The sequence below is a fragment of the Suricata suricatta genome, chromosome 12 (assembly GCF_006229205.1).
Source record: "Suricata suricatta isolate VVHF042 chromosome 12, meerkat_22Aug2017_6uvM2_HiC, whole genome shotgun sequence".
In the NCBI taxonomy this organism is placed as follows: domain Eukaryota; kingdom Metazoa; phylum Chordata; class Mammalia; order Carnivora; family Herpestidae; genus Suricata; species Suricata suricatta.
The window spans coordinates 32961191-32986106 of record NC_043711.1 but is presented as its reverse complement, the minus strand read 5'-3'; the positions used below and the strand labels follow the sequence as shown (position 1 = coordinate 32986106).

The 24916-nt window shown below is 44.7% G+C and overlaps 1 protein-coding gene across 3 annotated transcripts in view; it reads left to right on the top strand.

Moving 5' to 3' along the window:
• The window catches only part of LRIG1 (leucine rich repeats and immunoglobulin like domains 1), a 106908-nt gene that overhangs the window by 5994 nt on the left and 75998 nt on the right, over window positions 1–24916 (top strand). The window contains exon 1 of one of the 3 annotated variants that reach the window (XM_029918870.1): window positions 18923–18966. The exons of the other annotated variants lie outside the window; for them this stretch is intronic. Within the exon in view, the coding sequence (XP_029774730.1) occupies window positions 18938–18966 (29 nt within the window). The 5' untranslated portion in view covers window positions 18923–18937. Of the gene's footprint in view, window positions 1–18922; window positions 18967–24916 lie in introns of those variants that run through there. 3 annotated transcript variants of the gene reach the window in all.

Here is a 24916-nt window from a genome sequence, read left to right as displayed (position 1 = left end):
ATATGGTGGAATTGGAAGTTGCCAATTTATATCCTAGTTTTTGTTTTTGGAGGGGGTATACTTATGAATATTTCTTATCCAAAGGTTTTTCTTTAGATATTACTATATTACGTAATTTAATATTTAATATGTGATTTTTATCCCAAGTATGTTATACATAGTCTTCTGAAACCAAACTGCTTACAAAAGTTACTCAAATTCTTAAAAAGCTGTTCTTCTAGGGGTACCTGGCTGGCTCAGTGGGCTAAGCATCTGACTTCGGCATGGGTTTAAGCCCTGTGTTGGGCTCTATGCTGACAGCTTCAAGTCTGGAGCCTGCTTCAGATTCTGTGTCTCCCTCTCTCTGCCCCTCTGCTGCTTGTGCTCTCTCTGCCTCTTAAAAATAAATAAATAAGCATTAAAAAAAAAAAAAGCTGTTCCTCATATCCCTGGGTTTCATGCTTTTTGTGTTTGGCCTTTAGTTGTTCTCTTTGTCCTCAAAATGAGTGTTCCCCATCCGGCTAGACCCTGGGTCTTCGGTTGGGTTATTGATGGGGAAGAGACTGGGTGAAGCTTTCTTCACTCTAGCTCTGTTAAGTATGTGCATGCCTTCATCCCTGGTGACCACACGCAACACATACCCTTCGCTAAGGAGTAGTGTTGAAGAGATTGAAAATTATTTCTAGGGGCCGTCCCTGGCTGTACCACCCCAGAGCTAACATGTGATTTGGGGCGAACTTCCTTCCTTCATTTCCACAAAGGGGGTCCTAATATTCCATATGACAGGTGCTGTGAAGGAAAATAACACATGGGTTTAGCCTACTTCCTCAGTGTGAGTCTGTCTGGTGATTGCCGAGCACCGTTCGAAGGTTAAAGCCTAGGCAGTAACTCAAATTTTGCATCTTCTCGTGGCCAGTCCCTCCAGAGACTTCCCGGGAAGAGTCCCCTTTCCTGGTCTGATGGTCTGTTGTGGAGTGGGCAGGTGGCAGGGCTCACATCCCACTTGGCCTTCTCCCGTGAAGTTTGTAGTGATAGGTACAAAGTGAAACAAGCAAAACTTCACGTGCCCTTGGGAATTGCAGAGTAACCTGACGGGAAGCTGTGAACAGTTGCAGCAAATTATACAAATTATGCAATTAGCAAAAATTATGGAAGTGATTTATAAACGTATTCCAGTTGTGCAAATACTTCTGTCAATTTAGCATTATCCTTTGGGAGGTGGGTGTGCGAAGGAGGCAGAGAGGTGAGAGGCCCTTAAACTAATAATTTTATCCTATTATTTTCCCTGGTTTCATTGAAACTGAGCCCTACTGAGACGCTGGTCGCGCCTCTTGGTCAATAGCTTGGAAAAATGCAGGTGGGCTCCTCCAGACAAGGGTTAGGTTACAGATTTTGGGGCCAGCTGAATCCTGCACTGTACCCATTTCTCTTTGCAGATGGAGGAGGGGTGAGGGGAGGTGATTGTTGGGTTGTATGCAGAGAGCTGGAGAACTCTGACATTTTTCGTGCGTTTGGGTTTATTTGCAGTTGTATTGTCCGGGGATACGGGTGGTGAGCACAGGGTCATTTGAGGAATCTGGCAAGGATGCCACCTGAAAGGCCATTTGCTGTTGCTCCTTCTGCACCTGTGCCTGAGTCCCTTCCCCAGTGAATGGCCACAATTCACAGCCTTGCCCACATGAACGGCCACGATTGTTGGCGTCTTTATTACTATTTAATCTAGCATAACCGGTAAAGCCCATTGTGTGAGCAACCAACCCGTTCATCTCTGCAAGTCCTAATGCATCTTGGTTTCCTTATGAACCAGGATGCAGGTTCCAATCACTGCTTATTCAGTTTGTGTTGGCAAAAGGTGGCATTCAGAGAGTTTAAAGGAAGCATGGCCCGTCTCCTTGTGAGCACTTTGCATTGATTTTTCATTCACCTCCTGTGGTGCACAGGTCTGTAATCTTATGAGATCTGCAGGGTTTTGTTTTATTTTTCCGCAGGGTCTCATTATTAGGAAGAAATGAGGGTCTGCCCAGCAAGCAGAATTATCTAGATGTTGAGAAACAAGGTGGAGATAATGGAGGCAAGTGCCTCCCTTCCACTTCCTGTCCTTTGCTCCTTTTACTGATTTATAATCCGTCATTCAAATAACTTGCCGCTTATTTTAGGGCATACGTTTCACTGATAGATTCTCTCTGGCCCTGGATTACCTACTTGTTGCAAGCCTGTTAGATGCTCTGAGAAGGCTTGAACACTTTTGAACCGGTGGGCAGGCAATCTCGCTTTAGGTCTAAACCTTATAGCTGCAGAGCTCTTTGTTTGAAAGCATTTGTGTCTCAAGCATTAGCACTTTGGGTTGGATGGAAAGAATTGACAGGCTGGGGTCTGCCTATGCAGTGACTGCTGCCATTTGATTGGGGAAGTGCCTTGTTGCACTTTGCTTTTTCTTGTGAGAAGATCTGAAAGTCTGATTCAAAGAAATATGAATATGCAGCCAAACACTTTAAATAGATGAACTTGCTTCTGTTGGTTTAGGGTGTTTTTGTTTCTGTTTTTACCTTTTTCTTTGGGAGAAAGCAGACGTCTATACAAGTCTATACAAGTGGGCGGAATGGGGGGTTAACTCCGTATCGTCCACCATCTTCAACGGTTATCAACTCATGATCCTCTTGTCTGAACTGCACTTCAGTACACTTCTCCCCTTGCATGGTTTTTGGAAACAAATCCAAACATATAACTTCGTGTGTACATGTGGCTGTTATTATTATTATTATTATGATGAACAGCTGTATTGAGCTAGAAATCATGTATCATGCAGTTCATTATAGGGTGGTTTTAAGAAATGTGAATTTGAACAATTGTTGAAAAAAAGTCACCATTTAAGTGTGTTTTTCTGAAAGGAGTTGTGGTTAAGCTCTATTCGCAGAAGGTTTATCGAGCACGTAGTGTGTGTGCTCTGAATTTAGATGTTCTCGGAACAGAGGTGGGTTTTTTTCTTTCCTTCTTGTGGGAGGTGCCTAAAAGCTCTTTTGTCCCAGAGTCCTTTGCCAGAAGTGTGCAATTCTGATGAACTATGCTCTCTCCCTGTATAGCTTTTCATTGGGATGTTTTGACTACACTATTAATTACTGATTGTAAGTCATTAGCGAACAAACAAAATTTCAAGAGCGTAACTTAAAGAGTGATATTTCAGATACTGTTGGTGAACAGAGGGGTAATTAGCTGCCGGTTGTAGTTAAGTCTTGAGTCAGAATTGAGTTAACTGTTGTTTACTTTGCAAGGCCTGACCCTCCAGCTGTGGCTACTTGAGGCTGCTTTAAATAGAGCTAGAGGCACCCTGTAAGAAAATCCTCCAAAAGCAAAGAACTAGGTTCCTGGAACCCTCTGTGCTTGATTTCAACTTCACACGGATTTGAAAATGCTTTTCTTCTTGTAGCGGCAGACGGGTTTTGTTTGGTTTTGTTAAAGTCCGTAGTTTAATTTCTCCTCAGCCTGCACCACTGTTGTTATTTGGGAGACCCTTTTAGGTTTACGCTGCCACTTACCTAGGAATCTGAATGGGAGTTCAGTTGTTCCCCAAGTTCTGTTCACTTATCATGGTTTATGGAATTATTTCCATATTCTATTTGTGAAAATTGAATTCCATTTCGATTATGGAGTGGTCAGTGGTTTCTAAAGCTGTCCAATGTGGTCAGGTTAAACTCATGGGTATATTAAGCTTAATTAAATTTATGTGATATTTGATTAGATGCCATCTTACCGTGGATTCTACTTTTAGAAAAGTGCAAGCACATGCCAAAGCATTTAAGAAAATTCTATGGGGGGGAAACTGACAATTGAGAAATTTCAACTATGGATTTAATTTCTGTTTTGCACATTGGGAGACTTGCATTTTTCCATCTGATTTCAGCAGTGCCGTACCTTGGTTCATGACCATGCATCTTACCTATGTTTTCCTTTGCATTTTACTTTTCATGCGGTGGGGGAGGGCGGCTCATGATTTCCTCTCTCCACCTGGGCTGCTGTGAGTTTCTGGCATACAGGCTCTTAGTGCTTGCAAAACTTATAAACACCCAGAAGAGCTCACTGCATCCAGGAAGTTGGTTGTTGATGCAGAAGCTGCAGCTTTGAGGGGATGGGGTTGCCTTCTGTCTTCAGAGTACAGGAGATGCAGGAAGCAAACTGAAACCAGTTGTAGCTGTGAAAGCCCGCCTCCTCCCAAATTCCTCTGAACCTTTCCTCAGAGATGGTGGCTGTGTAGGACTGTTGGCCACCGGGGTTTGACCTCACCAAGGGCTGTGCTTTGCCTAGGAGAAAAGTCTGGAACTCTTCTGTGGACATTTTTGGGTTCTTTCACAAATTCCTTTGAAACCATACATAGAAATAATTAAATTATATTGAATTCCAGACTGTCCTAAAATAAAGCCTGGCTGACCTCAAATACTATTTGTTGGGGGTAGGGGGGGGATTTAGTATATGTGAAACCTCGGAATTGGGTACATCTTTCTGGACAGGAAGGAGGCTACATTTTCACGAAGCTTCATAAAGAGGTTCATGACCAAGGAGGGATAAAAACTATTGAACTGAAAGGTAACATTCACTTTCCTAAACTATGAAGGAAGAAATGTGGTAGCCTGAAAAAATAGCCCATGGCTGGGTATCAGGAGCCTTGGGGTTTTGTCCCAGCCCTGCTCCTGGTTGACAGCGTGACCTTGGGCTAAATAATTAATTTCCTTTCTATAAAGGGATGTATGACTTCTGTGACTCCTTATTTTCAGGTTTATGACTCTGTCCTAATTAGAGCAAAGAGGTAGTAAATAAGCTTACTATTCATCGGATGGTAAGAATTGGAAAACTGATGTGCGTGTCTAGCGTGCTTACTGACATGTCATCTTTGTGTGTTTGGGGATCCGAATAGAATCCTCAGATACATACCCCGGGAGGCAAAGGGGAAGGCGTGTGCATGGTGACTGTCAGTGAGTAAGTGTTTAAGTTTTGTTGAAGCAGAGCAAGTACTCCACAGTGTTCCTTTCTTTGACCATTGCCTCTTTTTCCCCTTTGGAAAAACTCGAAGAAACCTGTGGAAGCTACTGTAGACCTGTTTTAGATCTTCGATGTGGCTTTTTAAGATTTAGATCAAGAAAGGCACATAAATTAATGGCATGTTTTTCCAAAGTGTTGCTTATCTCTGCTTTTCTTGGGGCCACCTTGGGCAGTGGGCAGCTTCTCAGACAGGCCTTCCGTGCATACTTGGGATGAGTGAAGTTATGAGTGATGCTGATGAATTTCTAGACAGGCAATCTGTGACAGATTTCAGGAGTAATGGCCAAAGGAAGGGTGGCGACACACCACCTTGTCTGTCCTTTCTGAATCGGTACGCCGTGGTGGGAACATGGTAGGTATTAGAGGAGCTTTTAACTTTCTGACCAGGAGGTGGTTTGCATGTACCTTTCGAGATAGAAAGCCGACAGCCTCATCTCTAGAGTCCTGAGGCTTCGTTTCTCCAATTTCCAAGTCTGTCTCTCACTCTTTTTTTTGGTTGGGTTAATACCAAAGCTACCCATCTGCCTGTATTTTCATTAGTTTCCCTTTGGTCCGATGCTGCTCTGGAAAATTGCTATCCTGTCATCACTGGACTCCGTAAAAGACTTCATCGTGCGGAATCTAGAAGTTTTTATTTTCTGTGTTGTGAGCATCTCCCTTTCTTCCACATGGAGTTGGTTACTGTGTTCAGTGACAGGTCATGGGCTTTTCTCTTCCTTCCACTTATTCTTTGTCATGTAAATATTCATGAGGTAGAACCTCTGGATTTTTTTTTTTTTTTTTTTTTTTTGCCTTTTTCTTTAGAACATATCCTTGGAATTTGGAACCTTGTTTAGGGATAAGCTAAAATGAAGTTGAAGGCACAATTAGTGGTTTGGAGCTTCTTGACAGGAAGTTTAACAGGAATTAGGGGACTACTTTAGGACCACAGGAAATAGTCCAAAGAACTAGATTTTTTTTTTAAGCATTCCCCTTTTAAGACTTAAAAATGGCCTTTTTTCTCTCCCTCTGTCTCTACCCTCCCCCTGTTCATGCCCCATCTTTTGCTCTCTCTCTTTCAAAATTGAATAAACATTTTTTAAAAATTAAAAAAAAAAGGGTGCCTGGGTGGCTCAGTTGGTTAAGTGACTGGCTTCAGCTCAGGTTATGATCTTGTGGTATGTGGGTTCGAGCCCCGCATCAGGCTCTGTGCTGACAGTTCAGAGCCTGGAGCCTGCTTTGGATTCTTTGTCTCCCTCTCTCTCTCCCCCTCCCCTGTTTGTTCTCTCTCTCTCTCTCTCTCTCAGATTAAATAAACATTTAAAAATTGCTTTTTTTCATATGCTTTCTGAGATCAAAATAGACCAAATAATCTTCCCATCCTTGGGAAGATTCTCGTTTTTTTTTCCCCTTGGCCTCATGTACTCATTATTTACATATCTAGTCCTCTCTCAGAGGACTTGCAGAGTCTCTCAGGTTAGTAAGTTTTCATACATCCCTGTCTTTTTCCTCAGTTAAATTTGAAAGCAGAAGGGCTGTTCAGTTTCGTTTACCATGGGGCGCCTGGTAATGATGTGTTTATTGCCCTGTGACTTGCCTTCTCCGGGGCTTGGTGTGTCTTTTGTGGGCAGAAAGGATCCCATGGTACCATTGTTTCGCAAAGGACTTCTGAGGTTTACCTCCAAAGTTTGATTACTCCTAGTTGACTTCTGTGGAGGACTTAACAGACGTGTTTTTGGAATTTAGATGTAAGGAGTCAACAGCCGTTTTCTTCGTGCTGAGGACCTGTCTTCCCATCCAGCATCAGCAGACCTGTAAAGGGATAGTTTCAGAGACCAGTGCTCCTTGCGAACCTGGACCTCCAGTGAAAAGTCATCGCTTGTGTTTTGTCTGATTTTTAAAAAACCGTTTGAGAAAGAACACATGAGCAGAGGAGGGGAGGAGGTGCAGAGGGAGAGAGACAGAGAGACGAGAGAGAGAGAATCCTAGGCAGGCTCCACCGTGTCAGTGCAGAGCCAGACGTGGAGCTCAGTCTCCGGAACGTGAGATCATGTCCTGAGCGGAAATCAAGAGTGGAACACTTCACTGACCGAGCCGCTCAGGCGCCCTGGGTTTGTCTGAGTTTGTATGTCAGGGTGAACTCTTGGAGAAAATGTTTGACCAAGAACAAAAGTTATGGATGGTCCTCCCTTCCTTTCCCCTTTCTCCTTATTTTCTCCCTTCTGCTTGAGAACCACTTCAAAGAATCTGATGTGTCGGTGCCAGACGCCATGCAGTTATTGTGAAAAGAATTTGGAAATATAATTGAAAACAAACTTTGTTGAGCAGAGTAGATCCAGGCGAGTTCTTATTTTGGGGGAGAAGGGAATTCCAAGTTTTTCCTCTATTTGGAGCTGATGTCTCCGGACACTTGTTCTGCGAGATGAATCATCTGTGAATTCTACATCTGGGAGTTATATATTGGGAAATGGCATTCTTCTTAAATGCAGAAGAAACACAAAAGCTTAAAGTTACAGTGTAGTTGGAAAATTCTAGTCAGAGTTTTAAAGAAAAATTGAGCATTGAAGTGAAATTGGCAGAATCACTGGACATGAGATTGCGAGGCCTAAAATAGACATGCCCATGTATGGAAAACAGCGTGACAGCCACTCTTACTTACCGGGACCCTCCTCTTTGTTTCGAGACACAGGATATTTTTTAAAAAATTGTGTAAGCATTAGCCAATTGGAATCATTAGTTAAGGCAAATGGGACTTGAGTAGGGATTTATTGAAGCATTTATCTCGAACACTTCAAGTAGGCTCAAGCCCCGTTCAGCAGTGCAGAGGCCGGAGCAGTGCAAGTGTCCTCATCGGCTCCAAAGCCCCCCCCTTTGTTCCACATGTGTGGGTGCAAGGCATAGTGGCAGTGGGGATGAAGCAGCCATGTTGTGAGGTGACAGAGTGGGCAGAGGGGTGGCCCCGGAGTCCAAACTGCCTCGGTGATCTTAGTTAGCGACCCTCTGACTCGACTTCCTCTTACGCTACACGAGGATAATCATAATCACAACGCTCAGCTCGCTAACCTTGCTATGAGGGCAAAATTGAAATAATTCATAACTTTCAGAGGAGGGTCTCCCACATAGCAGAAGCATACAGAAGGTGAGCTGTTATTACTGTCACAACTACAGCAGTGATAGCAGTTGACATTTTTGCAGCAGGAATCATGTCCTTTAATGTGATTATCATCTTAACTCTGTGAAATATGTTCCCTCTGTGTGGTGCACGAGGCCTGGAGGCCTTGGGTGACTTGCCCAGGGTCTAGCGATGGCCAAAGCTAGAACTCAAACCTGCCTCTACATGCTGGTGTTTAGAAAGAATATGGTGAAAACCAGTACTGTTGGTTTTCTTGTGTTTGCCTTGCTTCCCTTCTGAATTCCTCGAGGCCAGGGATCAGTCCTTCAACTCTGGGGGCCTCAAGCACCTAGCACGCTTCCAGCCCGTGCTCCATAAATGGTCTCTCGACTGTGATCTTGAAGAGCGTGCCTCTTCATTGGTAGACTTGTGTGTCAGAATCCATTTTTGGTGTGCCCCTTTGGCGAAGGGGGTGGTAGCAGGCACATATGTCTCACCATCTGTTGTTTATTGTTTCTGTTAGGTTGTGGTTTGTGTTCCCGTTCCATGTTTCTTTGGTTTCTGGAGCAACTGCGAATATTATATGCTCGGGGATCAAAAAAGTAAACTATTTATAAACAGTAAAGTATCCTTGGGTTTGGAAAGTGTTTTTCTCAAATGCGTGTATATTTGGTGGCTTTATTATAATCTCACTGATGTATCATTAGACAGTTTGTAGACTGAGGCACATTTAAAAGTCGGGCGAGTCAGAGGCTGGCCTTGTGTAACCAGCTTACAGGCAGCCTTGGCGATAAGGCCCTGGTGTTAACGCTGACCTGAGTGGTGTATTTTTAACTCAAGAACATATAAACAGTTTAGCCTGCCGATGGAGTTTATATTCTGCCTGAAATCCTTGGCATGCGTTGGGTTCTGCAGCCCTAGGAGACACATATGTGGTCCTGGGAGACTGTGGGAGCCCTGATGGGTCCACTGGCCCCTACCCTTCACCTAAAAAAAAAAAAAGACCCCAGCAGAGACCTGGCAGGAAGAAAGGGAGAATTGCTCAGTGGTTTTTATGATAAATTTTATATTCAGGTTTTCTTCTCTATTATTTCATTGTGGCATACAGATTTTAGGGGGCCTGGGAGGTCTTTCTCCTATCCTGTTTTGCCAACCACTCCCCGCCAACTACGGGGTTCCTGCAGAGTCACAGACTGGAACACGTGACTCCCACTGCCTAAAACTCTTGCTGTCCACCCCTGTCTCCAGCGTTCGTTGTTTCTTCGTCCGTGGATCCCTGTGCCCTGGCCACCATGTGGGACTTGTGCCATGCCCTTAGAATCCTGCCTGTGTCACGTCCCTCACATCCTCTTCCCCTCTGCCTGGAGAAATGTTCTTCCCTTTTTGCATTGCAGACTCACCCCTTAGCCAGTCACTTCTCTTGGAAACTGTTCCTAACCTTCCCGCTGGGTTAGGATTCTGTCTTGAGGACTGTAGTGCCCTGTGTGGAAGCAATGAGGCAACTGCTCTCTGACTCCCTCATTCGTCTGTAAGCTCCCTGAAAGCAGGCATTGGTTTTGTGTCTAACCATACCATTGCAGAGCTACACTCTGGCCCATGTTCTATCAATGTAGATGTTGGTAGAGCCACTGGTCTTCATTCTCTGTGGGCCTATAAATCCTATAGAAAGATGTTTTCTATGCACTTAGCATAATTTAGACCCCCCCCGGGGGCTCATCTGTCTGTGCATTTTCTAAATATACCTTGTCTTTTTGATAGTTTCCTCTGTTTCCCACCAAATATTAGTATTGAGAGGTTGACAAGGATGGAAACGAATAAGAAACAAATAGTTGGATTTGAAAGATGATAGGCAGTTTCCAAGCCACATTAAGAGTTGACCAGGTTGTTTGTCCTTCTATTGTGGGAAGGTAGCTCTTAAGTCCCATATCCACTTGTTGTTACTGAAACTCTTGTTCATTTTCAGCACTGCATACGCTGTCTCCCACTTGGGGTCCCCAGTGCCGCTTCCCTTCTGGACCTCAGGTGGCTCTCCTTGGCAGAGGGGCCAGACTTGGCTGCTCTCTTTCGTGTTGTGTTTGGCAAGGGAGCCCACGGTGCATTTCCCACCTGTCAATGTGATCTCTCGTTCACTCTTTTCCTGGAGCTGACGTTTGGAGTCTGTTTTCTTGAGAGTTGACCGCGCAGGGGAGAGTTGTTTCTTACCTAGACTGAGGCTGTCTAGACACCTTTCCCCTTGTGGTTATTCTGCTCAGTTTATGCTGAGCCCCGGCCAGGCAGCTGGTCTGGGTTGCTTGGCTCTTCTTGACTTTCCTGAGACCTCTACTTTGATGAAAAGGTTGGTCAGGCCAAGGTCATTTTTCTCCGTCTTTGCTGGCAGAGAGAAAGGCTGCCCTCCTAGACCTGAGCAAGTTGTAAGAACATGAAGGGCAGGTTACCTTGCCCTCAGTGGTTCAGTCCAGACTAGCAACTTAGGTTTATAGAAGCTTCCATGGAGACTTTGGGCAGATGGATTTCTAAATTTGGCCCCTTTCTACTTGGGTGTCAGGTGTGGACAGTCTGCTGGAGATGCCAGCAAGAGGTAGTGTGAAAGCTACGTTCAGCCCAGTGAGCTCTGCCTCAAAAGTCTGTCCTGATGGTAACAAGATCTTGGGCTCTGCATGTGTAGGAAGGCTCTTTTATACCCAGTAATTTGTAGCATGTCAAGGAGCATGATTTCATGTTAGTGGGGTTTTGTGCTGTTGACCTGTAGTCTAGTTACTATGCCTGTATTTTAATTACTTTTAATTCTCTGCTGACACATGGTAGTAATGTTTATTGAATAAAGGGGAAACTACAAAACAAAAAAGAATAATTGATCTCATTAGCCAGTGCTAAATATTATCACTGTGGTGTCTGAATATAATGTCTGTGGTTGAATACCTATTTTGAGTTCTATTTTTTAATAGAAAATTCAGATTGCTATACATTTGTAATTTTGCTTTTTTTTTTTTAAAGACTCAATATCATATTTCCTCCAACTTTAAACATTTTTAAAAGTACAGCGTAAGGGGCACCTGGGTGCCTCTGTCGGTTAAGCATCTGCCTCTTGATTCCAGCTCAGGTCGTGATCTCACGATTCATGAGATCGCACCCTGCGTCAGGCTTCACGCTGACAGCGCGGAGACTACTTGGGATTCCCTTTCTCCCTCTTTCTTCCCTTCTATTGCTCACACTCTCTCCCTCTCTCAAAATAGATAAATAGAAATGAAAAAAATACAGTGTAAGTCCTAATTCAGCCTTCACTAATATTGGGCATCTAAGTTTTTTCTAAACCAAAGTAAACATCCTTATAAATACATGTTTATACATTTCATTTTTCCTTAGGCTGAGATACTAAATTCACATCACTTTGGATATACAACTTCTTAAGATTTTTGGCACTGCTGCTTCTGAGAGGCCACCAATTTACATATCAAAATTTCCCCACACCCTCATGAACATTAGATGCTGCCTTTCTCCCCTCCCCCCCAACCATACACCAGTTTAATACATGAAAATTGCATCGGGTTATTTAATGCATGGTTCTTTGGATGAGGAGGCTGACGATTTTCATAGGTGTTATTCATAGACATTTCTTCTTTAGATTTCCTTCTTTTTCTGAGGCTTAGTTAGCTGATACATTGCCTTCATGCCCCCAGCTGTAACCTTTGGGCTTTAATGCAGATACATAGCCCGGACAACTAGAGATGATGTGATTCTGAATCTGAAAAGCCTCTCTTTCAAGTGTCGCTGCCTTGAAGACTGTGCCCTGTGTGGGCATGTCACACATTCTGACTTTGCATCAGGAAATGTCCTCGTGTTCTTCTTCAGCCGGAGTCGGTGATGTGTTCTGGAGGGAAATGCTGTGGTGGCTCCTCGATGCCCAGAAGCAGCCCAGCCTGCCGCAGCCCTGCACAGCCAGCCGGCCTGTGCCCACGCCGCCCTGTCTGTGGCTGGCGCGCCTGGTACCTACAGCTGGTCGGAATCAGAGCAGATTAGCGTGGCGCAGAACCCTTCAGGAACAGCTTCCAGCAAATGGAAATTATTTTAAAACAAATTGATGTGGTTTTTCTGTCAAACCTCCTTGGAGCATAAACAGGATTGGACTGTAAGCTGCCTCCTCCCTTCTACAGACGAGGCTGTGTTGAAAGGGTGGCTTTCAGCAAAGTAAACACGGTCCTGAAAGTGAGTTGTCATTGTGTGTGTCGGGTTTGAAAAGTAAAAGTAGGGCCCTAACCAGGGTTCTCAGACTGTCTGACGCTTAGACTTCCCTTCTCATCCGCTGGCCTTTTTTTTTTTTTTTTTTTTTTTTGGGCTGCGGCAATCACTTACTTCCTGGAAGGATTTTAAAGGTAAGAAGCACTTTGGTGTTGAAAGGATTAAAAGCAAAGAAGTGCCAGGTCAATTTCTCTGGTAAGATAAACACTTTAATCTTATCCCTTTGCCATGTAGGAATACCAAAAAGCATCTTGTGAAATACCTAACTGTGTGTGTGTGTGTATACATGTACGTATCTTCCAGTCTGTGCATCTTTGAATTCTCTGCCAGTTGCAAGGTGGTTCCCCCATGCTGGGCACAATGTCAGCTTTATTAAATTGGCCGCAGACTCCCTAGAAGGTGAAACAATGCTTTTAATGTTCTGATTATATATTAATGAACAACCAGGACAAGGGGCACTTGCCAGAAAAGCTACAAAGTGAGAAAGGCACCAATATCAGAGTGAACTTTGCACTCTCCAAGTGTGAATGATGTTGGGTGAAAGGAGTTGATTGCTCAAGGGGAGCAACTGGAATCTCTTTGATGTTGGTTAGCGTCCAGGCCCCATTAGACTTTCGGATTTCCCAGTTAACTGCCTCTTTGCTGGCAAGGAGGACGGCATTTGGAAGTCTAGGGCACATGCTCTTGGCTAGGAAGGACCAGCATACCTGTGGAGGGATGGGGCACGGGAGGCATTGCACATTTATATCTGCTTTCAGTGAACATCAATGAGTTTTCATCTAAAATGGAAATGTATATGGTCTACAACCTTCCGGAAATAGCATGTTGTGATTCTCAAACCTGCCTGGGGTTAGCTCTTCATTAGTCAGATCTTCTTCTTAATCTGACCATTTATTTTCTCCCATTGTGGTGACATTTCTCCTGCGTTCTGGCTTGGTCTTAATTTCTGGCATTGGCACCCTTGCTTTCCACAGCCTCAGTAAGTAGTTTCTCAGAAGAAGAGAAAAATGCAGGAAGGTATACTCCAACTGAGGTTTTCCACTTGGGGTGTTTTCACAGGCGGAGCTATGGTAGTGAGTGTAGGACAGTATAGGAAGCAGGAAGGACTGACTGGGTGAGCGGGGGGACGTTGGAAGGTGGTGTCATAGCTTTACAGCTCAGAATCTGGGTATCCTGCCTGCTCTCCATTTATTTACTAGCGTTTGGAAAAGCATTCTTGCATTTTTGTGATACAGAAGTAGATAGTTGGCATTTTCAGTTTAGAATTTTGAGAGCCTGATATGGCAGCAGGTTTTTTTCCCTTAAAAAAAAAAAAGCTTTATTGGGATATAATTCAAATTCCATAAAAAAAAAATCCTTTTAGATAAATCCAGGGTTTTCAGTAGATTCACAGAATTGTACAGACATCGCCAATAATTCCAGAACATGTTCATCACCCCAGAATGAAACCCTGACCATGAGCTGCCTCTCCCTGCTTCCTCCCTCCCCTCCCTTGGCAACATCTACTTTGTCTTTCTCTGGGTTTGCCTATTCTGTATATTTCATGTAAATCGTATCCTATAATACCAGCCTTTGTGTTTGGCTTCTCTCACTTAGCAGGGTATTTTCACAGTCCTTGTGTGTTGTAGTGTGTTTCAGCACTTTGCCTTTCTGTGGCTACATAATGTTCCATTGTATGGATATATATATACCACATTTTGTGTGTCTGTTGATCAGTTGGTGGACTTGGGGCTGTTTCCACGTGAGGCTCTGGTGCATAATGCTGCTGTGACATTGGCATGCAGATTTTTGTGCGAATGTGTGCTTCCCTTTGTGGGTCTGTGTATGCCTAGGGTGGAACCCCTGGGTCATCAGGTAAATGTGCTCAACTTTTTGAGGAGCTGCTAGACTGTCTTCTAGCAGGCGTATGAAGTGTCCTCTCTGTCCCCAGTGTCCCCAGCAGTGGTTATTGTCTCTCTTTTTCAAAGGTAGCCATCTTAGTGGGTGTGAAGTGGTAACTCCTTGTGGTTTGGATTTGCATTTTCCTAATGACTGCTGAGGCAGAGCATTTTGTCATGTGCCTATTGTCCATTTGTAGATCTTCTTTGGAGGTATGTCTGGATTCTTTGCCTACTTTTTAACTGGGCCATTTAAAAAAGAGATAGGTGGGACAGTTTTGAATGGTTTGGGGTTTTCCCCAGCTAGACATGCTTTTGTCTGTTACACTTTTTGAAGAGCAACTTAGGGAGAAAAATTTGATTTTGAAGGGTTTTGTTAGTTTGTTTTTTTGTTTTTTAAAGACCAGATCTTCAGGTAGATAAATAATGGGCAGTACTTACCGGATTTATTTGGTTTACTAACTCCCCTCCCCCTACCAGTTTGTGAGCCCAGGCAGAGGAGGAAACGTTAGAGAACAGAGCGGTGATTACTCTTGCAGTGAATCCAAAGTCTGGGGTCTGTGCGGGAGCTCATTACACGGTGTTCTCTGCCAGGAGAATGGGGGAATTTGCCCACCTGTAACCTCAGGAAACTTGCTCTGCATCTACGTTTATAGCCAGGTCTGACTCTTTTCTCTGCATTTCCTCTGCTCCAGGGCAAGCCTTCCTTTGCTGACAGAGCTTTGCAGCTATAAATTAGGCAGAAATGCAGTACTGAGGCTGTCCAAAGGCAGGCAGGGTAATTGCTCTGGACGGGTTTACAATAGGGAGGTGTGAAGTGCTTGGTGGCAACCGGAAGCTGGGGGAGGGAAGACAAATTGAACTTGGACGGCTTTGGTCGGTGGGCTGACACAGCTAATTGAAAACGCTGGCCCTGGTGGCTTTTAATGGGAAAGGAAGCAGAGGCCTTGCCATGGTTTCCTTTACAACCAGAAAGCAGAGGGAGAGGGGCTAGGGCTGAATCTCTGTAAGCACTTAGAGCCTTAGGCTCGGAGGTAGAGGACCAGAGTGTCTGTTTTCTGTTTTTAATTTCCTACTCTTGAGTCTCGTTCTAGATGAGCCGAGTGCATAGATGGATAGAGGTGGGGATTCCCGGTGGTAGGGAGACCTTGAGACACGGCCTGCAGGTACAGCTTGTGGACAAAGTGACAGCACCATCTTTGGCGGTCCACGAACGTAGGTAGACAGGCCAGTGGGCCATTTCTAAACAAGTGAACTAGGGATTACATGGGGCCCCTGGTAGTCCTCTATCTAGATAGCCAGTAGGCATTTTCTAACTCCTCCTTTGACCTTGAAGTCTGAATTTGTGGCACGAGGGCAGGGATTCTGCATTTTCAAACTGAAGGGGACTTGGCTTTGGAGTCTTAAGTTTGAGAGCCATTACCCTGGACGGTGGGCTCTCTGAAGCTCAGCTCTGCATCCCTTTGACTCCAAGCCCCCAGAACCTTCTCCTCCTGCCCTCCTCTGGTCGCTCAGTACCTGGGACTTTCTGAGCTCTGGCCCAGATAGGACTAGGTTGTTCCTTCCCCAGCGGAGCCTTTTCCTCCCTGGAAGCCTTGACTGTGGTCTCATCCTCTGTGACTCATCTTTCTCTTCCGGTCTGAGGTTAAACATTTCCTCAGAGGGCTTTCCTAGAACACACAGGCAAGGGTATCTGCTGTCTTATTCTGGGGTAGTCTTTAGAGTACATCTCTGGTTACCTCCTCAGCGTCTGTGTTCCCCTTCTGGGGAAGAGGCCAGCTTCTACTGCATGGTTCTAGAACCCAGAGCCATTCCTTACACACAGCCCATGCTGAATAAGCATTTGTGTGTTTGTTAATTTCCAAACCGAGTGTGAGTGACCACTGGCTTCTCTGCTGTGTGAATTATCCCAGACACTGTTTCCCTGTGTCCCTGAAACATCTCTCTACACACACTTGTAGAAATAACCACCGGTTGGCTGTCCTACACATCTTTTGGGTGTGGAGTTATTTTCTGCCTCCTGGGGGTCACTTGATGCCTTTGAGGGATCAACGGCACCTGCTGAAAGGAGCCGTTTCTTAAAAACAAAAATTAGAAAAGGACCCATATGCTTTCAAACTCCATGGTAGCAATTTCCAGAAAGCCTTTTCAAAGGTGGGATATCAAAGGTGTGGAGATGGTGGAGGTGATAGGATCTTCCTTGAGATGTGTGGTGGTTGATGTGTGACCTCTCTGAGAAGGCTCGTGGCTGTGCGTACAGCCGTGCGGCTCTGACGGGTGTATAGACCGCCCTGTGGGTCGCGTGTTGGCAGAGAGTCCACGGCTTTGCAACTCACACCTCCGGGGTTGAACTTCCTGTGGTTGAAAAACTACCACAACCAACAACTGAGCATCCTTCTATCTTGCAGCAGGGTGGAGACACTCAAGTGGTGGTTGGCAAGGGCTCCTTAGGTTCCTTCTCTCTGCCCCCATTCTCAACCCACATAGGCAGGATTTTAGAGGGAGTGAAGCTAAGTGAGATCAAAAAAGAGAGGATTTGTGTCAACAACTCTACTTAAAAAACAAAACAAAAAAACCTCAGTATCATATGAAGTAAAAAAAAAATCAATAACATTAATTATCATGTAATGTTTATATTTTAATATAATATTAATAGTATATTATTAATGTGTTGGTATCATTGGAGTTTTAATGATCTGTAAAGAGAAAGCATTATTATTTCCATTTAAAAATTTATTACAGGGGTGACTGCGTGGCTCAGTCGGTTAAGCGTCCGACTTCAGCTCAGGTTCATGGGTTTAAGCCCTGCTTCGTTCGGGCTTTGTGCTGACAGCTCAGAGCCTGGAGCCCGCTTTGGATTCTGTGACTCCCTCTCTTTGCCCCTCTCCCTCTCATGCTCTGTCTCTCTCTGTCTCAAAACTAAAGAAAATATTTTAAAAAATTAAAAAATTTATTATAAACTATAAGAATGTCTCATTATTACCAAATAAAATGCATTGTTTTCATGGCTTCTTAAACTGTTAAATTATGTTTAAAACTGCCTTTTTCAAAGTCAGGAAAAAACTGTGCCCAAATTCGTTTCTGTTTGTAATATCAATTTCACTTGGTTGTTTTTGTGCCTGTCAGAATAAACTGATGCTTCTCTCTCTCTCTCTCTCTCTCTCTCTCTCTCTCTCACACACATACACACACTCTGAAGTATTACCAGGAAAGTGGGACAACTCTGTCCTGTATCTTTGCCGTACTCTCCTTGTCTCAGTGTTCTGTCTGAGGGGGAGGTGATGACTGGAGTTCAGACAGTGGGAAACTCAGGAGTTAAGCGACCTGGGTAGAGTATAACTGCCTTCACAAATAACCCTTTGAGGTATCACCTGCTCCTAAAGGCAACCGGAGCATCAGTGGAATATACCAGCTGTTAAAAGCAGGAACATGAGTGTTTGCACAAACCACCTTTAAATTTTCTGATCCTTGATGAATGTCAGTTGGTGTGTGAATTATTAACTTAAGTGTATGTGAGGAAATACTGGGTGCTTAAGTGTCGTGTATATTTTTATGTAAGAAAAAATTAAAACGGACCGCACCCTCAGCTGCTCCATTTTGGGCTCAGTGCTTGCCTGCCCTCACTCCACAGGCATATTTAGAGCAGAGGTAGGAATGCTGGCCCCTCACAGACCACACATGCATCATATGTCATAGCTCGCCACTTGCCATCATAATTTTGCTTAAGAAGGAACTGAAGTGATTTGCAACCTGTTGGCAGATATCAGTCTGACGATCTTTATCGGGCTACACGGAGTATACAGAATCCTAGTGAGGGGTTTGGTTTGGTAGGGACACCCGCCTGCTCAGGAAGAATTGTGTATACTGTATCAGAAAAGTGGATTTAGTGCGTCACAGGTAGCTGGCTTTAGAAGTCTGTCACTTCCCAGCTGCTTTGCAGGAGAGCTTGGAGGCAGGTTCTTTAGTTTGTCTCTGGAGAGAGAGCCGTCTTGGTCTAGTGCCTCAGTTTCCTTGGCGTGAAATCCTGAAGTTGCTCCCACCTCCCATCGCCCCCACCAGTGGAGCACAGCAGTGCATCTCCTTGGAAGAAGCCAGCATAGCTGATTCAGGAGGGAGCTAGCTACAGTTAGCATCCTTGGCGGAGAGGGGACCTGAGGGCCTTGACGGGGTAGAGAGGGGAGGAATGCATGTGTGAGCCTGGTTTCTGCAGTGCCCAGCTCTTCCCGGAGGTCTGAAGGCCATATTAGTAGAACTAGGTTTCCCCTCTGACTTTTACGTAGCAAGGGGAATTGTGTATAGGCCTTTATTTGGAGGTTAAGGGAGGAAGACTCCATAAAGGACTGAAGAGGAGGGAGATTGGAGCTGACCAGACAGGGCTGTCGAATAAATAGTACATGTCTTCCTCAGAGCATTACATACCTTTGGTTGTTGTTTGCTGGATTAATCCTGCAGTGTAAGTCACAGTTAGAAATGCCCGGGCGTGGTTCTAGGGGTCCGCTTACTTCACTGCAGGGTCTAGGATTTGCTCTTTCGCAGTGCCGAAAACATGCATGCCACGGGAAGGGAGGGAGCTGGCACTTTGTTTCCCTCTTCCCTCTCTTTATTGTTCTCAGGTGCAGTGACATTTGATAGGGGCAGTTCTGAAATACATTGAGCGCCTTATTCTCAAACTGCCGGGATTATGCTGACATAGACCGCCGGCCCCCACAGCCAGCCTCCAAGTATGGAAATGGAAGAAAAGAAATTCAAGCTGTAAATGCATCTCTGTTTTGGGGCTTTGTAGTGGTAAATTACGTGAATGAGTAGATTGAAAAAGGGCCTAGTTTATACCATCATGAATACCTAGGCCTTAGATAAATATTGACACCAGCAGTGTGGCAGGCCTATCATTGGTCTCATGGCCCTAGGAATAAAAGATCTTTTCTGAGGTGCCTGTGACCTTATAAACCACCCTGACAGGTTTGTGCAGGTGCTTTCTGCAGAAGCTATTGGGGTTTGAGAGTGGGTGGTTTTCTCTTTGTGCGTGTGGGAGCTTAAATCTAACTGAATCCAAACCCGCTCTGGTGTATCGATCCCCATCAAGTGCACAGCAGGCAAAGTAAGTTGCCAACCCAGTTTTGCAGAGTCATGCCTGTGGGGCGGACCTGGGACCAGAGGGGCTTTTGGAAGGAGTGCAGGGGAGAGAGGTGAAGGGGGTCAGCCTGGGGAGTCTTAGCTGGACAACAGGTTGGCCGTGGGCGGTTGGGTCTTAGCTGGATGCCTTACGGAGCTGACTGAGCCACACCCGCAGTCAGTCTTTATTTGATCTCCTATACCTCGTGGTGAGGAACCAGACTGCTCTCCAAGCAGAGGGGATAGTGATGCCAGTTTTGTTAGGGTGCCCTCTGTAGGGGGCACCAACCCCTCCCTCTGATACTCGCCCTCCTCCGTTGAGAAAAGGTAGTGAGCTCCTCAGGAGGAGGCAGAGCTGGAGTTATTTGACTAAGGGAAGCTGAACAGAGACCTTAGCTAAGTCGGCTTTGATCACATCATCTTTAAAGAGCGTGGAAGCGGGGGGGGGGGTTGTGGGTTCATCGGATAACACTGTTATCACACAGAGATGTCCCATGTCCCAGCTGGTCATAGGGCAGCTGCCTTAGGTAGGGGCTGCCTGGGTTTGGTGTGGCCAGTGGGCCTGGATTTCCTGCTGAGGTGGGAATTGAATGGCTCTCATTTCTCGCTAGCACACAAAAAGGATACAGAGTATCCATACAGAGTATCTGCCCATCCATGGTATTTCTGAGCTTTCTCCAGCCTGGAGCTGGGGCTCCAAAGGGAGTCCCTTATGATTGGTTACTGGTAGGGCTTTCATCACCTTTGGTGGTGTTTTACGTGAGAAACAGACTCTCATCCTGTAGGTGCCAGTATTTGTTGTTTGGTTAATGTATAGCTTAGCAAGCGGAATTTACCGTTAGGACCCACCCTTTAAGACGCACCTTTGGGAGTCGGTGACCTGGAACTGTAGATTGCCCTGAGACAGGGAGGAGGGGAGCAGGGCATGGATGTGAGGGCCTCTGCCTGTGATGTTGCACTGGGCCTCGCTGAATGTAGCTGGACCATGTGGAAGAGGTGAGGCATCTTTTTAAAGCCCTTGGTGAATGATTAAAAAAAAAAAAGCAGAAATAGAAGTATATTATGGCTCCATCATATTCACAGCCAGCTTTCCATTTGCCATAATAAAACTTTAATATGTTCAAGGATAGAAGTCACACATGCATCTGATTCTTTGTGCTTAAAATTTCAGTGAAAAGGAAGTGCCTTATTTTATTACCAGAAAGTCTGTGTAAGATAACGCATGTTGCAATACTGTGTGGTTGTTGCACTTTGACCTCGTGTCTTTGCAACCAGGGCCAGAGAAGTCTCCACAGCCCTGGGAAAACCACGTAGATGGGCTTTTAAGTTGACTGCATTTCATGCCATCTTTGTATCATTGAAAGAAAAACTTTGCCTATTGGCTTCAGCCAGGCATTTCGTGACACACATAAACTTTAAAAAGCCCAACGGAAAAATGGACAGGATGAGAGCCCAAGTTGATAAGCTAACTAATAAAGTCAGTGACTTAAATGTTACTCAGGAGGTTGACCCATTAAAACTGCGTTTTCTTTAAAATACTTGGCGAGAGACACTTCCATGCCTCCCTGTAGTACAACGGGACGTATTCTTGAAAAGATGTGGGTAAATGCAGTTTTCGACTTTGGCTCACTTAAATCCAGGGATCTGTTGTCTGTAACTGAGGGGATCCTCATTTTTAAGTTTTGAGGTAGCTGGGAAAGGAAGGGAAGATAAACCTAGATGATAACTTTTAAATAGTTGAAATCTAGAAGATGATGCTGAAAACTTGGTAATATTTGAAGGACTTGCACTTAATCTGTTTATAATGTAGAGTGTTGTGCTAAGTATGGGTACACCTAGATTTTTACTTGCTTTATAGGTTTTGGATGCTCTGGCTTCATATAGGCCTGAAGAGATGTCAGATCTTAGTGAGTAGTGGGTGTGATTTCAGTTGGAAAAACGAAAGATGCATGTCTGTTCCAAGGGAAGCTGACCAAGGACTCCAGTGCGTCCCCTCGGGAGCTTCTCACTTCGCAGAAGGGTTTTCCCCAGGAGTAGCTCTAGCCTGGGAAGGTGGTTACACTCACTTATGTCATTTGCCCCTTAAGTTTTGTGTTTGTGTGTGGGCAGGGGAGGAAAGAGATGCTGATAACACTAAGGTACACTGTTGTTTGTACAGATGTATTTGCTTAAAACAGAAAGCTTTCATTTCCTTTTTCTTTCCCTTAAAGGGAGACAGTTAGGCAACTTACTATATATTGCTCTTTTGTAACCTAAAAGTATATTTGCCTAAAATCACCCTTCTAAATACAGTTGACCCTTGAACAATGGAGGAGGGAGAAGGGGCAGTACCTTCCCTCTCCCTCCACACAGTTGAAATCTGTGTATGATTTTTTGACTCCCCTAAAACTTAACTACTAATAGCCTACTTACGGATGGCATAATCCCTTACCAATGACATAAACAGTTAATTAACACACATTTTGTGTGTTATGTGTATATTATGTACCCTATTTTTACAATAAACTAGAGGAAAGAAAATGTTAAGAAAATCATAAGGAAGGTGAACTCTGTGTATAAAATCTGTAAAAAAAGGTGTGTGTAAATGGATCGACACAGTTCAAACCCATGTTGTTCAAAGATCAGTTGTACTTTCTTTAACAACAGACCCCGATCCTTAGGTGTCCTGAGGTGGGTTATGGCAAGGTTTTATTTTGTTATCTTTTGGCATAGGTTTCTGCAACACGAGGTTTGTGTACTATTATTTTTATTGACTGGCTTCATGTTAAAGAGTACATTGTCAGATATGGGGGCTCAGAAAGCCACCAAATGCCTTTCCTGGTTCTGGGAAACTCTTAAGGGGGTTGAGAAGGGTGTGTAATGACTCAGATGGAGGGAAGGAGTTTTTTGTTGTTTGTTTTGAATATTTTCATGTGTGTCTCTTGTGCTTGGGAAGTAATATGTTATTGGAGTATTAGAGGTTTCATTTCTGAAGAATCCAGTCACTGGTATAGAATTTCCTGATCTCTTTATCCTGGTGAAATCCTCAGCTGTACCTTCTGCCAGAAAGACAAGCTTGGAATCTGACCACCCTGTTCTTGTGACCAGGAGTGCTATTTTATGGGGGTATGTTAAAACAGTTATTTTCCTCTTTGGTGAAGGCACGAAGTGTGTGAAATCACTCAGTGTTAAGTGGAGTTGGGAAAGGAAATTGATCACAGTGTTACTTTGAGTTGGGGCTTGGGCCAACATTGAAACAGTTTTGTTGCTTGACCCATTCAATGGAAGAAAGGTTTATAGGACTTTGGGAGTTTGCATCTTTCATATGTAAAACCAAAGTTAATGAATTTTAAAGCTGTATCATGCTTTTAATAAACACCTTACATTTGCCACTGGTGGTTCTACAGGAAGCTAATCTTCCTGCAGATGGTTGTAGGTGCTGAGGGCTTCAGGTGGAAGTGTTAGGAAAGGAGAACGGTAATCCCCGACCAGAGGGTACTGGCTGGCTTCAGAGAGCACTTGGTGAAGCAGGGATTCCACATTGACCCACCAGATTCCTGTGTCCCTCACTTCCTGACTTGTTCCAGCCGTCCAGAGGCAGAAGTCTCTGTTTCCTGCTTCAATAGAGCAAGGTTTTCGTTTCGGAGAGTCCCTTTCCATCCTTTCACTGAATGAACGCCAGCTCCTAAGTGTGATGGCAGAGGTGAGCATGCGTTCTTGCTGCATTTCCGTCTTCTCTAGTTTGTGATTGATGAGCCTCCTGCTCACACTGGACTGCCTGGGGCCTCAGGACATGAGGGCCACACTGGACAAGAGATTGATGAGGCCAGGAGGGCCACCAACCACCCTCTGTTGCGCAGAATGACTGGGCTTAAGGAGAGAAACCTTGATCTGAGGTGCTGGGTGGTTGTCTGGCAAGGGTCAGGCGGTCCCATGGTGGGCGTGCTGAGTTTGGCAAATCCTGCAGAGCTTAAGGACTCTTGGAAAGGGTGAATTTGTGATCCCTTTTCAGCGATGATAAAGTAGCAAGGAGGTGACCAGACTCTTGACCTCTCCCCTCCCCTCCGCATTTCCAAGTCTCTGCAAAGCCACTTCTGTAATAACAAAACCAAATGGTGGCTGTAGGCACCTTTCCCTGCTGGGGCAATCATGGATGGTGTACCCTATGTGACAGGTTTGTGGGAGGGTCAGCCTGTGGCCGGCAGCTATTTCCTGCTCAAATTCCCTTTGTGAAGTACCCACCAACTGCAGAGCGGGTGAGACCAGAGTACCTCCTCTTAATTAAGTTAATTAATCTTTAGGGCTTAATGATGCATGTACCATATTTATCAAGAGAGTGTTACAGGATATTTGTGGGCTTCCCCTCCAGGACCACTGCCACAACCAAGGATGAGACAGAATATACTCAGTTACTTTGTCTCTTCAGCCAAACTAAGATTTGGGCAGGAAAGACAGACCCTAGGATCTCCTGCTTTAAGGGATGTTCTAGAAAGCAAATGCTGATTACTTTCAGTGGCAATGGGGCTCGTGACTCTTTCTGTCAAAACTTTGAGTAGATGAGCAACTACTCTGGAAATCAACTTTAAATGGCCCTGTAGATTAATGGTCATGAGAGGCCTGGCACTGGGCTTTGTTTAGGTTTATATAACCCTTGACATAACTGGTGGGTTGTGATCTGACGACGTGGGCTACTTTTCTCTCTTTTGCCCTAAGACTGTTCATGTCTTACCTTTCTCCCTTCTAGGAGGTTCTGACCTCTTGGCCTTTTCTTCATCTAGCTTCATACTTTCCACAGCTTATTTTACTTTTCTGGCCTTATTTCTTAGTATTCTTCTTCAGAAGCCATACTCCTTTTCTAGTCTTTTTTTCAGGGTTCACAAAGGCCTTGCATTTCCTAATTAACCTTTCTCCTCACAACTAATCTTCCCTCCTCTGAGCACCACCTCGACTTGGTGGTGTCCCTACCAAGGATGCAATACTCCCCGGGGCCAGGCAGATAATGTAAATGAGTCAAGAGTTCTTGGGTGAGAAAATAGGAGTGGCAGGCCTATGGTCACCTGGAGTACTTGCAAAATAAATGTAGCTGATAGCTATCAGGAATCCTGGCCCTGTGGTTAAAGTTGCAATTTAATTGTTTTGCTGAAAACTTTTCTCCAAACACTCCTCAGTCAGAAACCAACAAATTTCCCTGCCGATCTGCCTTGGCCTAAGAACCACCGATTGGCAACTTCTGGGCTATCATTCCCGAGATGCTTGTCATATTAGAGCCTTTGGCTGTAGTTATTTGGTTCACAGTCTTATCTGACCACTGGGTTATAAATTCCGTAAGGTCATGAACTAGATCTTATCCCAGTTTGTGTCAGAACTTATCACAGTGCAATATGCGTTGTTGTACACAGATATTCAGTGAATATGTGTTGAACTTGACATTTTGGGTGCTAGAGGAAAAAGACTTAGACCTGTACCCAGATTATCCATGGGTAAGATGTAAGAACCATTCAGATAGAGAAGCACATGTATGTGGGTCCTGTGCAATTACAGAAGCAGGCAGAGGCGACCTCTCTCAGGTAGTGTCTTAAGCATTAGAATTCAGAGACTCACGCTGGTTTCT